This window comes from Perognathus longimembris, chromosome 4 (genome assembly GCF_023159225.1).
Source record: "Perognathus longimembris pacificus isolate PPM17 chromosome 4, ASM2315922v1, whole genome shotgun sequence".
In the NCBI taxonomy this organism is placed as follows: Eukaryota; Metazoa; Chordata; class Mammalia; order Rodentia; family Heteromyidae; genus Perognathus; species Perognathus longimembris.
Window position 1 is genome coordinate 680,980 of NC_063164.1, and position 13,172 is coordinate 694,151.

General features: G+C 66.6%; 1 protein-coding gene across 14 annotated transcripts in view; it reads right to left on the reverse strand.

Moving 5' to 3' along the window:
* The window catches only part of Sned1 (sushi, nidogen and EGF like domains 1), a 77,889-nt gene that overhangs the window by 21,049 nt on the left and 43,668 nt on the right, over positions 1-13,172 (reverse strand). For 12 of the 14 annotated variants that reach the window (XM_048344376.1, XM_048344371.1, XM_048344375.1 and 9 more), the window contains 10 exons: positions 12,492-12,605; positions 12,087-12,200; positions 11,592-11,705; positions 11,004-11,300; positions 9,478-9,661; positions 7,835-7,947; positions 6,977-7,258; positions 2,589-2,733; positions 2,435-2,517; positions 680-790 (listed from right to left, as the gene is read on the reverse strand). In XM_048344376.1, coding sequence (XP_048200333.1) covers positions 680-790; positions 2,435-2,517; positions 2,589-2,733; positions 6,977-7,258; positions 7,835-7,947; positions 9,478-9,661; positions 11,004-11,300; positions 11,592-11,705; positions 12,087-12,200; positions 12,492-12,605 — 1,557 coding nt within the window. Of the gene's footprint in view, positions 1-599; positions 801-2,434; positions 2,518-2,588; positions 2,734-6,976; positions 7,259-7,834; positions 7,948-9,477; positions 9,662-11,003; positions 11,301-11,591; positions 11,706-12,086; positions 12,201-12,491; positions 12,606-13,172 lie in introns of those variants that run through there. The other 2 variants (XR_007210675.1, XM_048344379.1) reach the window with 2 other exon arrangements.

The window sequence follows — 13,172 nt, forward strand, 5'->3', positions numbered from 1 at the left end:
GAGGGCAGGGGTGGAGGTCCCTGTGGAGGGCAGGGGTGGAGGTCCCTGTGGAGGGCAGGGGTGGAGGTCACTGTGGAGGGCAGGGGTGGAGGTACCTGTGGAGGGCAGGGGTGGAGGTCACTGTGGAGGGCAGGGGTGGAGGTCACTGTGGAGGGCAGGGGTGGAGGTCCCTGTGGAGGGCAGGGGTGGAGGTCACTGTGGAGGGCAGGGGTGGAGGTCCCTGTGGAGGGCAGGGGTGGAGGTCACTGTGGAGGGCAGGGGTGGAGGTCCCTGTGGAGGGCAGGGGTGGAGGTCACTGTGGAGGGCAGGGTTGGAGGTCACTGTGGAGGGCAGGGGTGGAGGTCACTGTGGAGGGCAGGGGTGGAGGTCACTGTGGAGGGCAGGGGTGGAGGTCACTGTGGAGGGCAGGGGTGGAGGTCACTGTGGAGGGCAGGGGTGGAGGTCACTGTGGAGGGCAGGGGTGGTGGCTCTCCTGCACAGGAGGGGAAGGAGGGCAGGGTGTGGAAGCCGGCTTTTCCTACATAAATGGTGGTTTGGGCAGGTCCTATCTGTGAGAGGACAGCGGAACCATCCAGGTAGCGTGGCCCCCGCGCCCTGTCGAGGGTGGGGTGCTGCCCTGTGCCCCCTCGCCCCTCACTGTGTGGTGCCCCCCGCGCGGCCACAGATGCCCTCCACTTACTTTCTGACCGACTGCCCTTGTCCTTCTCGCTGCGCTCGGGAAGCTGGAGGGCCAGGCGGGCCTGCTCAGGGGCGTCCTCCATGTTCTTGAGTGGCACCAGTGTGGTGGGCTCTAGGAGAAACTGAAGGTGACCACACACATCTGCTTTGAACCCAGACCCATCCTGGGACCCCCTGGAGCTGCCCTCCTCCCGCCCCCCGACACTGTAGCACCCAGCACCCCAGCCCCTGCGCAGAGCTGCTCCCTGCCTCCAGGGCCCCCCAGAGCCGCTCTGGGGAAACCCGTCACCTGCCTTGCTAGGAGCTGCCTCCTCCCTACAGCCAAGGCTGTGGCCTCTGTCCCTGCTTCTCTCCTCGCATACCTGCCTCTGGGGGGAGATGCTTTCTCTGCAGGACATGTCCTCAGCCCCCAACTGCCAAGTCCTGATGGGCCTTGCCTCTTAGCCCAGATCTTACACTGCCCACCGCCAGGCATCTCAGGCCGTCCTGCCTTGCCAGGCATGGCCCGGTCTCCACTCTCCCCTTTCTTACTTGGAAGCCGGGCTCCCTCTGCCAGCCCTCCTTCCCCTACCACCTCCCCTTCCTTTGAACATTTTCCTGGAACAGGTGATCAGGTCTCTGCTGGGGAGTCCCATGAGGACAGGCGCCTGGCTTTTAGGGGAGACACGGGGTTCCCCGGGCACTTCCACCCCGGCGGGTCCTGTCACGTGGGGCTGGGATCTCTGCCAGCCTTGCTGGAGCAGCTAATCTCATTCTGACCTCTGGCTGTGTTGTTATCACTGGGATATGCTAAGTGCAAGGACATTTGTTTACTAGCATCTCAGCCACTACCCGGAATTGCTTTGCTACACCCGCTTTGCTTTGCTAGGTCCACTGGAGTACATTCCTATGTTAATCGACCAAATCCTGTCTTTACTGCCATCAGATGTTGCGAACTTCAAAGCCCCTTTGTGTTCTTGAATTTTAGCAACCCTATGCTATTCCCTGGTTCCTAAACTGCGTATAAGCTGGACATTAAGAATAAACGTGGCTGCGGTCTTGAGTTACAATCTTAAGCTGCAGACCTCCCGAACCCCATCTTTTGTCTCTTGTCTTCTTTTTTCTCTATCCTGCTGGTTTTTTGTTTTTTTTTTTTTGGCCAGTCCTGGGGCTTGGACTCAGGGCCTGAGCACTGTCCCTGGCTTCTTCCCGCTCAAGGCTAGCACTCTGCCACTTGAGCCACAGCGCCGCTTCTGGCCGTTTTCTGTATATGTGGTGCTGGGGAATCGAACCTAGGGCCTCGTGTATCCGAGACAGGCACTCTTGCCACTAGGCCATATCCCCAGCCCCTCTTGTCTTCTTTTTTCTCTTGTCTATCTTTCTTTTTCTTTAATCCTCGTCCCCTCAATCAGGATTCCGTCTTTGCTGCCGGCTGGCTCCGGCAGTCTGCTGCAGGCAGGCTGTTGAGCCCACCCCTCACCTGGTGAGCCAGGGCATCTGGACCCAGGCGCTGGGGGCTGCGAGGCCAGCGTGCCAAGGACAGTGCGTGAACCACCCAGGCTCCGCGACGCTGGGCAGGGCGGAGGGGCGCCACCTGCTTCCCTGCTGGAAGTATGTGCTATGGGCACTGACCTGGGAGCCCAGAGCCCCTGGCTATAGGCAGGAGTGGTGGGTCTGCAAGCCCATGTGTTAGGATTCTGGGGACAAGAACTGGGTGAGAGCAGCCGGGAGGCCGCAAGCTTGGCCGTGAGGGGGGCCAGGGGGTCGCAGAACTCACGTGATCCCACCCCGATGGCTTTGCTGGGAGAGCCGCCAAACCTAGCGCTCACTCTTCCTCTTCCGTCCACCAGCTCCGAGAATCTGCAGGGAGGGGGAGGGTCATGTGGCTGAGCCCCCCCCCGGTGGCCATGGGGCCAGGGCGGGGGCAGTACCTGGGTGGCTGGGTGGGCATCTCGGGGACACTGTGGTCACTGAGCAGGCGCAGCTCTGGCAGGCGTGCAGGGGGTGGTCTATTTCTGAGCACCCGCGGGTGGTGTCCGCCCTGGTGCCAGCGTCTGTCAGCACCATCCCTGGGGGCTGCAGGGCAGTGGGGAGGAAGGAGAGTGGCCGCCAGCTGGTGTGGGCTGCCCTTCTTTCGGGCGGAGGCAACTCACACCCCGCTGTGCTGCAGTGCTGGGGGGGAGGGGAGGGGGCATCCCACACCCCACTGTGCTGTGCTGTGCTGGGGGGAGGGGGCATCCCACACCCCACTGTGCTGTGCTGTGCTGGGGGGGAGGGGGCATCCCACACCCCGCTGTGCTGTGCTGCTGTGCTGGGGGGAGGGGAGGGGGCATCCCACACCCCGCTGTGCTGTGCTGGGGGAAGGGGAGGGGAGGGGGCATCCCACACCCCGCTGTGCTGTGCTGTGGGGGGGAGGGAGGCACCTCACACCCCGCTGTGCTGTGCTGGGGGGAGGGGAGGGGAGAGGGCATCCCACACCCCACTGTGCTGTGCTGTGGGGGGGAGGGAGGCACCTCACACCCGCTGTGCTGTGCTGGGGGGAGGGGAGGGGGCATCCCACACCCCGCTGTGCTGTGCTGGGGGAAGGGGAGGGGAGGGGGCATCCCACACCCCACTGTGCTGTGCTGTGGGGGGGAGGGAGGCACCTCACACCCCGCTGTGCTGTGCTGGGGGGAGGGGAGGGGAGAGGGCATCCCACACCCCACTGTGCTGTGCTGTGCTGGGGGGGGAGGGGGCATCCCACACCCCGCTGTGCTGTGCTGTGCTGGGGGGGAGGGGGCATCCCACACCCCACTGTGCTGTGCTGTGCTGGGGGGGGAGGGGGCATCCCACACCCCGCTGTGCTGTGCTGGGGGGAGGGGAGGGGAGGGGGCATCTCACACCCCACTGTGCTGTGCTGGGGGAAGGGGAGGGGAGAGGGCATCCCACACCCCACTGTGCTGTGCTGTGCTGGGGGGGGAGGGGGCATCCCACACCCCGCTGTGCTGTGCTGTGCTGGGGGGGAGGGGGCATCCCACACCCCACTGTGCTGTGCTGTGCTGGGGGGGGAGGGGGCATCCCACACCCCGCTGTGCTGTGCTGGGGGGGAGGGGAGGGGGCATCCCACACCCGCTGTGCTGTGCTGGGGGGGAGGGGGCATCCCACACCCCACTGTGCTGTGCTGTGCTGGGGGGGGAGGGGGCATCCCACACCCCGCTGTGCTGTGCTGTGCTGGGGGGAGGGGAGGGGGCATCCCACACCCCGCTGTGCTGTGCTGGGGGGGAGGGGAGGGGGCATCCCACACCCCGCTGTGCTGTGCTGGGGGGAGGGGAGGGGGCATCCCACACCCCGCTGTGCTGTGCTGGGGGGAGGGGAGGGGAGGGGGCATCCCACACCCCACTGTGCTGTGCTGTGCTGGGGGGGAGGGGAGGGGGCATCCCACACCCCACTGTGCTGTGCTGTGCTGGGGGGGAGGGGAGGGGGCATCCCACACCCCGCTGTGCTGTGCTGGGGGGGAGGGGAGGGGGCATCCCACACCCCGCTGTGCTGTGCTGGGGGGGAGGGGAGGGGGCATCCCACACCCCACTGTGCTGTGCTGTGCTGGGGGGGGAGGGGGCATCCCACACCCCGCTGTGCTGTGCTGTGCTGGGGGGAGGGGAGGGGGCATCCCACACCCCGCTGTGCTGTGCTGGGGGGGAGGGGAGGGGGCATCCCACACCCCGCTGTGCTGTGCTGGGGGGAGGGGAGGGGAGGGGGCATCCCACACCCCGCTGTGCTGTGCTGTGCTGGGGGGGAGGGGAGGGGGCATCCCACACCCCGCTGTGCTGTGCTGGGGGGGAGGGGAGGGGGCATCCACACCCCGCTGTGCTGTGCTGGGGGGGAGGGGAGGGGGCATCTCACACCCCGCTGTGCTGTGCTGTGCTGGGGGGAGGGGAGGGGAGGGGGCATCTCACACCCCGCTGTGCTGTGCTGGGGGGGAGGGGAGGGGGCATCCCACACCCCGCTGTGCTGTGCTGGGGGGGAGGGGAGGGGGGCATCCCACACCCCGCTGTGCTGTGCTGTGCTGGGGGGGAGGGGAGGGGGCATCCCACACCCCGCTGTGCTGTGCTGGGGGGAGGGGAGGGGAGGGGGCATCCCACACCCCGCTGTGCTGTGCTGTGCTGGGGGGGAGGGGAGGGGGCATCCCACACCCCGCTGTGCTGTGCTGTGCTGGGGGGGGAGGGGGCATCCCACACCCCACTGTGCTGTGCTGGGGGGAGGGGAGGAGGCACCTCACACCCCGCTGTGCTGTGCTGGGGGGAGGGGAGGGGAGAGGGCATCCCACACCCCACTGTGCTGTGCTGGGGGGAGGGGAGGGGGAGGGGGGCATCTCACACCCCACTGTGCTGTGCTGTGCTGGGGGGGGAGGGGGCATCCCACACCCCGCTGTGCTGTGCTGTGCTGGGGGGGGAGGGGGCATCCCACACCCCGCTGTGCTGTGCTGTGCTGGGGGGGGAGGGGGCATCCCACACCCCGCTGTGCTGTGCTGGGGGGAGGGGAGGGGAGGGGGCATCCCACACCCCGCTGTGCTGTGCTGGGGGGAGGGGAGGGGGCATCCCACACCCCGCTGTGCTGTGCTGGGGGGAGGGGAGGGGAGGGGGCATCTCACACCCCACTGTGCTGTGCTGGGGGGAGGGGAGGGGAGGGGGCATCTCACACCCCACTGTGCTGTGCTGGGGGAAGGGGAGGGGAGGGGGCATCTCACACCCCACTGTGCTGTGCTGGGGGGAGGGGAGGGGGCATCCCACACCCCACTGTGCTGTGCTGGGGGGAGGGGAGGGGAGGGGGCATCTCACACCCCGCTGTGCTGTGCTGGGGTGAGGGGAGGGGAGGGGGCATCTCACACCCCACTGTGCTGTGCTGGGGGAAGGGGAGGGGAGGGGGCATCTCACACCCCACTGTGCTGTGCTGGGGGGAGGGGAGGGGGCATCCCACACCCCACTGTGCTGTGCTGGGGGGAGGGGAGGGGAGGGGGCATCTCACACCCCACTGTGCTGTGCTGGGGGGAGGGGAGGGGGCATCCCACACCCCGCTGTGCTGTGCTGGGGGGAGGGGAGGGGAGGGGGCATCCCACACCCCGCTGTGCTGTGCTGGGGGGAGGGGAGGGGGCATCTCACACCCCACTGTGCTGTGCTGTGCTGGGGGGGGAGGGGGCATCCCACACCCCGCTGTGCTGTGCTGTGCTGGGGGGGGAGGGGGCATCCCACACCCCGCTGTGCTGTGCTGTGCTGGGGGGGGAGGGGGCATCCCACACCCCGCTGTGCTGTGCTGGGGGGAGGGGAGGGGAGGGGGCATCCCACACCCCGCTGTGCTGTGCTGGGGGGAGGGGAGGGGGCATCTCACACCCCGCTGTGCTGGGGGAAGGAGAGGGGCACTTGTGTTCTCTTGAGTAGCTGTGCCCCCCCCCCCGCCTCCCCCTGGGTAACCACACAGCATAGGCGCATGCTGGCTGCAGGTGCCAAGCCCTAACCCATGAAGGCATGCTGTCCCTCTGAAAAGCAGGGCCAGGCATTCGGGCCTGGTCCTAGGCTTCCTGGGCAGGGCCGGGAGGGTGTCACAGCCTGTCACTCCAGCGGTGTCCCTGGCTCCCATCCCGGCCCTCTGGCCTGTTTGTCGTGATCTGCCGACAGGCCCCAACCTGCCCTCTGAGCCAGGAGACTAGGTGAGAGGCGGGGTTGGGTCTGGACGTTTGCATGGAATGTTCTCAAAGTGGTCTCCTTGGCTGGGGAAGGGTTGGGGGAAGGAGACTCGGGGCGGCCCCACTCTTCAGGCTCTGTGAGGCCCGGCCTTGCCATCGCCATCTTCTCTTTTCTCTGAGCTCTGGTCTCTGCAGTGCCCCGACAGGCACCCTGGGGGAGCTTTGAGAAGGCAGGCGGGCGGGCACGGAGGCTGGCAGCAGGCCCCAGCGCAGCCCCTCTATGACTGGGAATGAGTCTGGGTCCTGGCAAGGCTGCCTGATTCCAGTCCCTTCCTGCCCTCCTGGACCTTCTGTCAGCTCCTGACCCCCCCGCCCCCCCCCCCCCCCGTGCCCGCTCCAGCAGCTCCTCACTGGTCAGGCCGTTTCCAGGCTCTCCTCCATGCTGACCCCCGATTTCCAGGTGCTCGCCTCCTCTGTGCCACCCCCCTGTGATCTGCTAGGGACACAGCGCAGCGCACGCGGGGCGTCGCCAGCCTCCTCACTGACCGACAGCGTGCTCGTCCCCCCTGTGTCACGCCAGACCCGCGTCCCGTCCGAGGCCGTCCCGGGGGACGGCCCCCGCCCCCGCACCCCGCCTCCCTCGCCGGCGGCCCCGGCACTCACAGGTGATGATGTAGAGGTGCGCGGGCTCGCTGTGCAGCTGGCCCCGCTCGGCGCTCTGCACGGTGGTCACCGAGAGCCGGTGCCGCCGTCCCGGCAGCAGGTCCCGCACGGTGTAGGACCCCAGCTTCCCGTTGGGGACGTAGCGGCTCTTGGTGCTCTGGCTGGTGGTCACGTTGATGACATAAGCCTCCAGCGAGGCGCCTGGAGCAGGCGCGTCCCAGACCACGTGAGCAGAGGTGGCCGTGACTCGGGAGGCAGTCAGGTTTGCGGGAGGCAGTGGCCCTGGACCGGGCGTGGACGATGGAGGGAGGTGAGGGGCAGGCTGGAGGCTGTCTGGTAGGGATGCAACTTAAGATCTGGCAGGGATTCCCGAGGCCTCTGAGGCCAGGCCTGGTGGCTGTAGGCACCGGCAGGCTCAGTCCTGGCCTAGAGAGCACGTCTGCCTCCGTCCTTGGTTCTCCCAGGACGTAGGTCAATGGAGGCGTGCACCCCACATGCCGGAGCTGCACCTCACATGCCTGCCCAGTCCCCACCAAGCCCCCCATCCTCCCTCCACCAGCCCTCCCACCCACTGGAGAGCGCGTGCCTGCAGGGGAGACAGGAGCCTTGCCAGGGAGCGTGCCCACCCTCGCCGGCCCCTCCAGCTCCCGCCATGCTCTGCGGAGGCCAGGCGGAGGGCGGGCAGGAGTGTTTGGGTGCTGAAGGCAGCCTTCAGCGGCGTTCCCAGCGGGAACCCGGGACAGACCGGCAGGGCGGCCCCTTCCTCGGTCTGCATAAAGAGGCCCCCGGGAGGCCAAGGCTGGGGCAGTTTGCGGGGCCCGGACGCCCTGCGTGGCGGGGCCTCACGGGCCTACTTACGGGTCCACACGTGCAAGGGTCCTGACGCCAGGCTCTCGGTGGGACGCTCTGCTCCTCCAGGCCCACTGAGGGCCGTCATCCGCACGGTGTACCTTCTTCCTGGCAGCAGGTCCCTGCCACGGGAGGAGAGGGGACGCCCTGCACCAGTGGCCTGGGCCCCTCCGTGTCGGTGGGCATGGCTAGCCCTCAGAGTGGGGAGCTGGCGAGTCCTAGGCCATGTCAGGCCCGGTCAGGGTCGGGGCCCTTGGAGCGTGGCCAGGCTGGAAAAGGGAGGACTGGGCCTCGGTTGCTCTCTCAAGTCCCGCGTGGCCAGGTCCTGGCTTTCAGAGGGCCCTGGGCTGCTTGTATAGTGCTGTGGCTGGGGTTGACACCTGCTTTCCTCCTGGGGGCTCTGGAATGCTCGCGGGCGCAGACCGGGGTGCCGTGTGGCCAGCCCTGAGTGCTGAGCCCGGCCAGCGCCCCCGCCCACAGCGTTTTTCACATCGCTCTGTGGCAGACCTCAGCCACCCACGGGGCCCCTTTGTGCGGAGTCCTCCTAGTGAACTGGCAGGGGCGGCCAGTGGTCCCTGACGGATGTCACCCAAGCCCACCTGGGCCACTTGTGTTCTGGGCTGGAGCCACCAGTGGCCCTGAGGGTCAGCAAGGCTCAGCTACGTGGTCACAAGCCATCTCAGGCAAGGAGATTCCTTCCAGAAAAGTCATGGAGGCCGGGCACTGGGGCTCACACCTGTAGTCCTGGCCACTCAGGAGACTGAGACCTAGATTTGAGGATTGCAACTCAAAGCCAGACCCAGGCATGAAAGTCTGTGAGACTCTTATCTCCAGTTAGCCACCAGAAAACCAGAAATGGAGATGTGGCTCAAGTTGACAGAGTGCTAACCTTGAACAAACGAAGCTCAGGACAGTGCCTAGGCTCTGAGTTCAAGCCCCAAGACTGACCAAACCAAACCAAGTCATGGCGATTTTAAAAACAGAGCAGAGGGCTCTGGGAAGCCGGTGGGAGCGACAGGTGGGAGGCAGCAAGGCAGGAACTGCCTGTGACTGCTCTGTAACTCTGCACCTGGTTGAGGCCTGGGACGCCCAGAGGAGTCAGGGCAGGAAGTCTGATGAATTTCTACGCACACAGAAAGCGACTCCAAGGCTGCAAAGCAAGCAGGGCTGGCGCGGGGTAGAATCCCATGTCCAGTTCTGAGATGGGCTCTCTGGGACGGTGGCTGCCTTGAGCTGCCCCCACCCCCACCCCGGTCCTCTGCAAGCTGACTAGAGCACGGCTGTTGGGGACCAACCTTTGCTGGGGCTCTGCTGCTCTGTGGCCCCCATTCTTAGTCCCCATCACTGACTGCTTGCTCTGCACAGGAGTCCAGAATTTTCCTTCTGTGGCCACCCCTCCCTACGGAACCCAGGAGCCGGCCTGCCCTGCCAGCCGCCACTCGGTGGCTATGGCGGGTTCTCCTCCTCTGTGCGGCGCGTGCTACCCGGGATCTCAGCACACTTCACTCTTCCTCCTGTCAGCAGTGCCAGGCACTTTTCTGCTCACGGTGGCTCTGGGATGGGACCACCCAGAACCAAGGCTGGGCCCCAAGTTGTGCCAGGAGAGGGAGGAGAGCTGTGCACACAGAGCACAGTGAGGCCTCTCGTCTTACCCGAACGTGAGCTGGTCCACGCCCTTGTCCACCTCAGTGGCCTGGGGCTCGGGGGCCTCTGGATGGAGGATGGACACGCGCACTCGGCTGACAGTGGCGTGGTGGATCCTGTGCAGGGCCCACCTCACGGAAATCGCATTGGCTGTCACGTTGGTCACCTCGAAGTCCTCAATAGGGCGGGGTCCTGGGGGCAGTGGGCTGCTCAGCAGAGGCAGGCATCCCTTGCTCCCAGGGGAGGGGGGCTGGTGGTGAGTGAACACAGCTCAGGAAGATGCTGGGGTCTCCGGGGGCAGTAAAGACAGGTCAGGGGTTCAGGTGGGGCGCAGGTACCCGGGCTTTGCTCTGGGGTAGTGGCTGCAGAGGAGCCCTGGATCAGTCCCCAGTGGTGACATGCCAGAGGGTGGGGTTGGCAGCCAGGGCCCCTGCCGGCCCAGCAGGCCTGGGAACCCCCAGTTTAGGTGCTGGCTGCTTAGGTCTGGCAGGGAGTGCCTGGTCACGGGGTGGACAGTCCTGGGCCGGGGTCAATGAAAGCAGTGAAGGGTCCTCAGTGACCATGGGAAAGGGGCCACGAGCTCAGTGCCCCACCCTTCCAGTCTCCTCAGAGGCCCCGAGAGCACGCTGCTGAGGGGCTGCCACCCAAGCGCCAAGCCCCACAGCGCCCATGGCACCGAGCCCAGGGACACCGTGCGGAGGGCAGTCCCTCTGACACATCCTGGGCCTCCAGGGAAGACTCAAGTGTGTGTGTGGGGGGGGCGGGGGTGAGTGCCTCCAGAAGCCTTTCCAAGGCAGACCCCATCTCAGGAGCCCCCAGGAGTTCCACAAGCTGTGCTCAGCCTGAGCTCACCCCACCACTGAGGCCCCTTGACGGCTCTAGGGCCACCTGCTTCCCACACCCCCACGTGAGCACCCAGGGTCCTCCGCTGGCCTGGCCGCAGCCCACCTGCTCCGTGTTCCCCCCTCCCCATGTGAGCACCCGGGGTCCTCCGCTGGCCTGGCCGCAGCCCACCTGCTCCGTGTTCCCCCCCATCCCTCCCACGTGAGCACCCAGGGTCCTCCGCTGGCCTGGCCGCAGCCCACCTGCTCCGTGCTCCCCCCCATCCCCCCCCATGTGAGCACCCAGGGTCCTCCACTGGCCTGTCTGTACTGTGTCCTCCATGTGTTTGGGTCTCTGGCCTTTGGCCGTCAACTTGGGCAGGACAGGCCTCTGGGTGGTTGCAGCCACCCTGGGGTCTTTTCTGGTCTCTTACTTGGCCCAGCACCCAGCCAGGGCCAGGGCGGCAGCGCCTTCTCCCGTGAGGCCTTCTCCAGCTCTCCCGCACCTCCCTACCCGCCTGGCTGCTCTCACCTGCCCGTCCCGCCAGCCTCTCCGCAGAGCCCTCGGAGCACCTGGCCTCGCTCTGGACCCACGGGGCCTCCCTCCTCCGCGGGGCCTCCCAGGCGCCTTCTCACCCCCCTGCCGCCCGCCCCAGGGGACCCCCAGCCCGGGCACGCCCACCCCGCGGGCGGCCGGCGGGGGTGGCACTCACGTGTGCGGGCCAGCAGCACAGCAGGCCTGCTGATGTCATTCTTGTTGTTGGTGTTGCGCTTGACGGAGAAGATGGAGATGTTGTAGGCCCGGCCGGCCGCCAGGGCCCGCAGCTGGTGCGAGGAGCGGCTGCGGTCCACGAAGTCCGTGCGGCGGAAGGAGCCGTCCGCCGAGGCGTAGGTGACCGCGTAGCCATCCAGCACCTGCCTGGCGGCGGAGCCTTCGGGTGGGCTCCAGGAGATGGAGACCCCGCTCTCCTCCACTCTCTCCACCCTGAGGGCTGTTGGTGGGAGGAGCTCTTCAGGTTTCCACCAAAACAAGAAAAGCTGGTCAGCTTCCCGCTGCACCGCACCCATCAGCCAGCCGAGGTCCAGGCTCCGGGCTGGGCGGCAAGGCCGCTGCGGGACCCTCTCCCTGCTCTGGGACCCCTTGGCTCTGTACCCCATGCCCCCCGGAGGTTTCTCCCTGGCCCCAGCAGCTTTGACTGGGTGTCCCTTCCTGCTCAGAAAAGGGTGTCCTGCGGCCAGGCGCAGGGCCTGCCCTCTAGGGAGGGGAAGCCGCTCTTTACCCAGGGCACCTGCGGTCTTACCTTTAGTGCAGTCCTTGCCCGTGTAGCCCACTTTGCAGGTGCAGCTGTGGGACCCGTTGCTGGCCAGGCAGTAGCCATGGCCCCCACAGGGGCTGGAGACGCAGGGGTCACTCACTGTGGGGGGAGAGCTGTGAGGGGGGGGTGGCAGCGTGGACAGCCCCCCTGGCCGGGCCGCTCCACACAGCCACGAGACACTGGCCAGGCCCCACCTGACTGGGGCAGGCAGGTTGGGAAGGAGGGTGATGGAATGCTACCCAGGGAAATATTGGTGTGGGAGCAGAGCCAGGGACACCAGGAAATGCCTTTGGGGGGCCCATCGGGGCAGTGGGGAAGGGCAGTGAAGGCCTGTCCTGGGCTGCAAGGAACTTGGCCTGTCCTGGGCCAGGAGGCCTGTGCAGGTGGACAAACTAGGGCTGTAGGAGGGGAGTGGGCAGGTGACAGAGGAGGGGTCTTGCAGGAGCGGCTGCGGAGTCTCAGGTAGGCCCAGGTGCCTACCTGTCTCACAGTGGTAGCCAAAGAAGCCCTCTGGACAGACACACAGGTAGGCCCCGCCGCCTTCCTGGCACCGGCCTCCATGCTGGCAGGGGCTGGAGTGGCAGGAGTCCACCTCTGGAGAATAGCCTGAGAGTTGGCCCGAGCTGCAGGGGGGCCTCTGGGGGAGGGTGGAAGGGATGGAGGAGGCCAGGAGCAGAGGCCAGGAGAAGGGTGTGGGGAGCCTGCAGGGTGGGAGGGGCAATTGGGGAACCCCTCCTTGCCCTAGGCCTCGGTACAACCTCCCTGCCCCCCTCCTGCCCAGGGCAGCCTCAGCATCCCTTTCCCCCCACCCTGGTGGCCCTTCTGGCAGAGGAGGCTCCCCCCCACCAACCATCCAGCAGCCCAGGCTGTGTGGGGGCCCCCTACCTGTCTCACAGTGGTTTCCAGAAAAGCCCACAGGGCACTGGCAGAAGAAGGCCCCAGGGAGGTCTCTGCACACACCTCCATGCTTGCAGGGCTGTGAGCGACATTCATCTGTCTCTGAGCAGACAAGGGAATACTGGCTCAGATCAGAGGGACATGCAGATTCTGAGTGTTTCCTGAGGAGGACAGGGACCTGAGGGGGACAGGGACCTGAGGGGGACAGGGATCTGAGGAGGACAGGGACCTGAGGGGACAGGGATCTGAGGAGGACAGGGATCTGAGGATGACAGGGATCTGAGGATGACAGGGACCTGAGGATGACAGGGACCTGAGGGGGACAGGGATCTGAGGGGGACAGGGATCTGAGGAGGACAGGGACCTGAGGAGGACAGGGATCTGAGGAGGAGAGGGATCTGAGGAGGACAGGGATCTGAGGAGGACAGGGATCTGAGGATGACAGGGATTTGAGGATGACAGGGACCTGAGGGGGACAGGGACCTGAGGGGGACAGGGATCTGAGGGGGACAGGGATCTGAGGGGGACAGGGATCTGAGGGGGACAGGGATCTGAGGGGGACAGGGATCTGAGGGGGACAGGGATCTGAGGGGGACAGGGATCTGAGGATGACAGGAACCTGAGGATGAGAGGGATCTGAGGAGGACAGGGATCTGAGGAGGAGAGGGA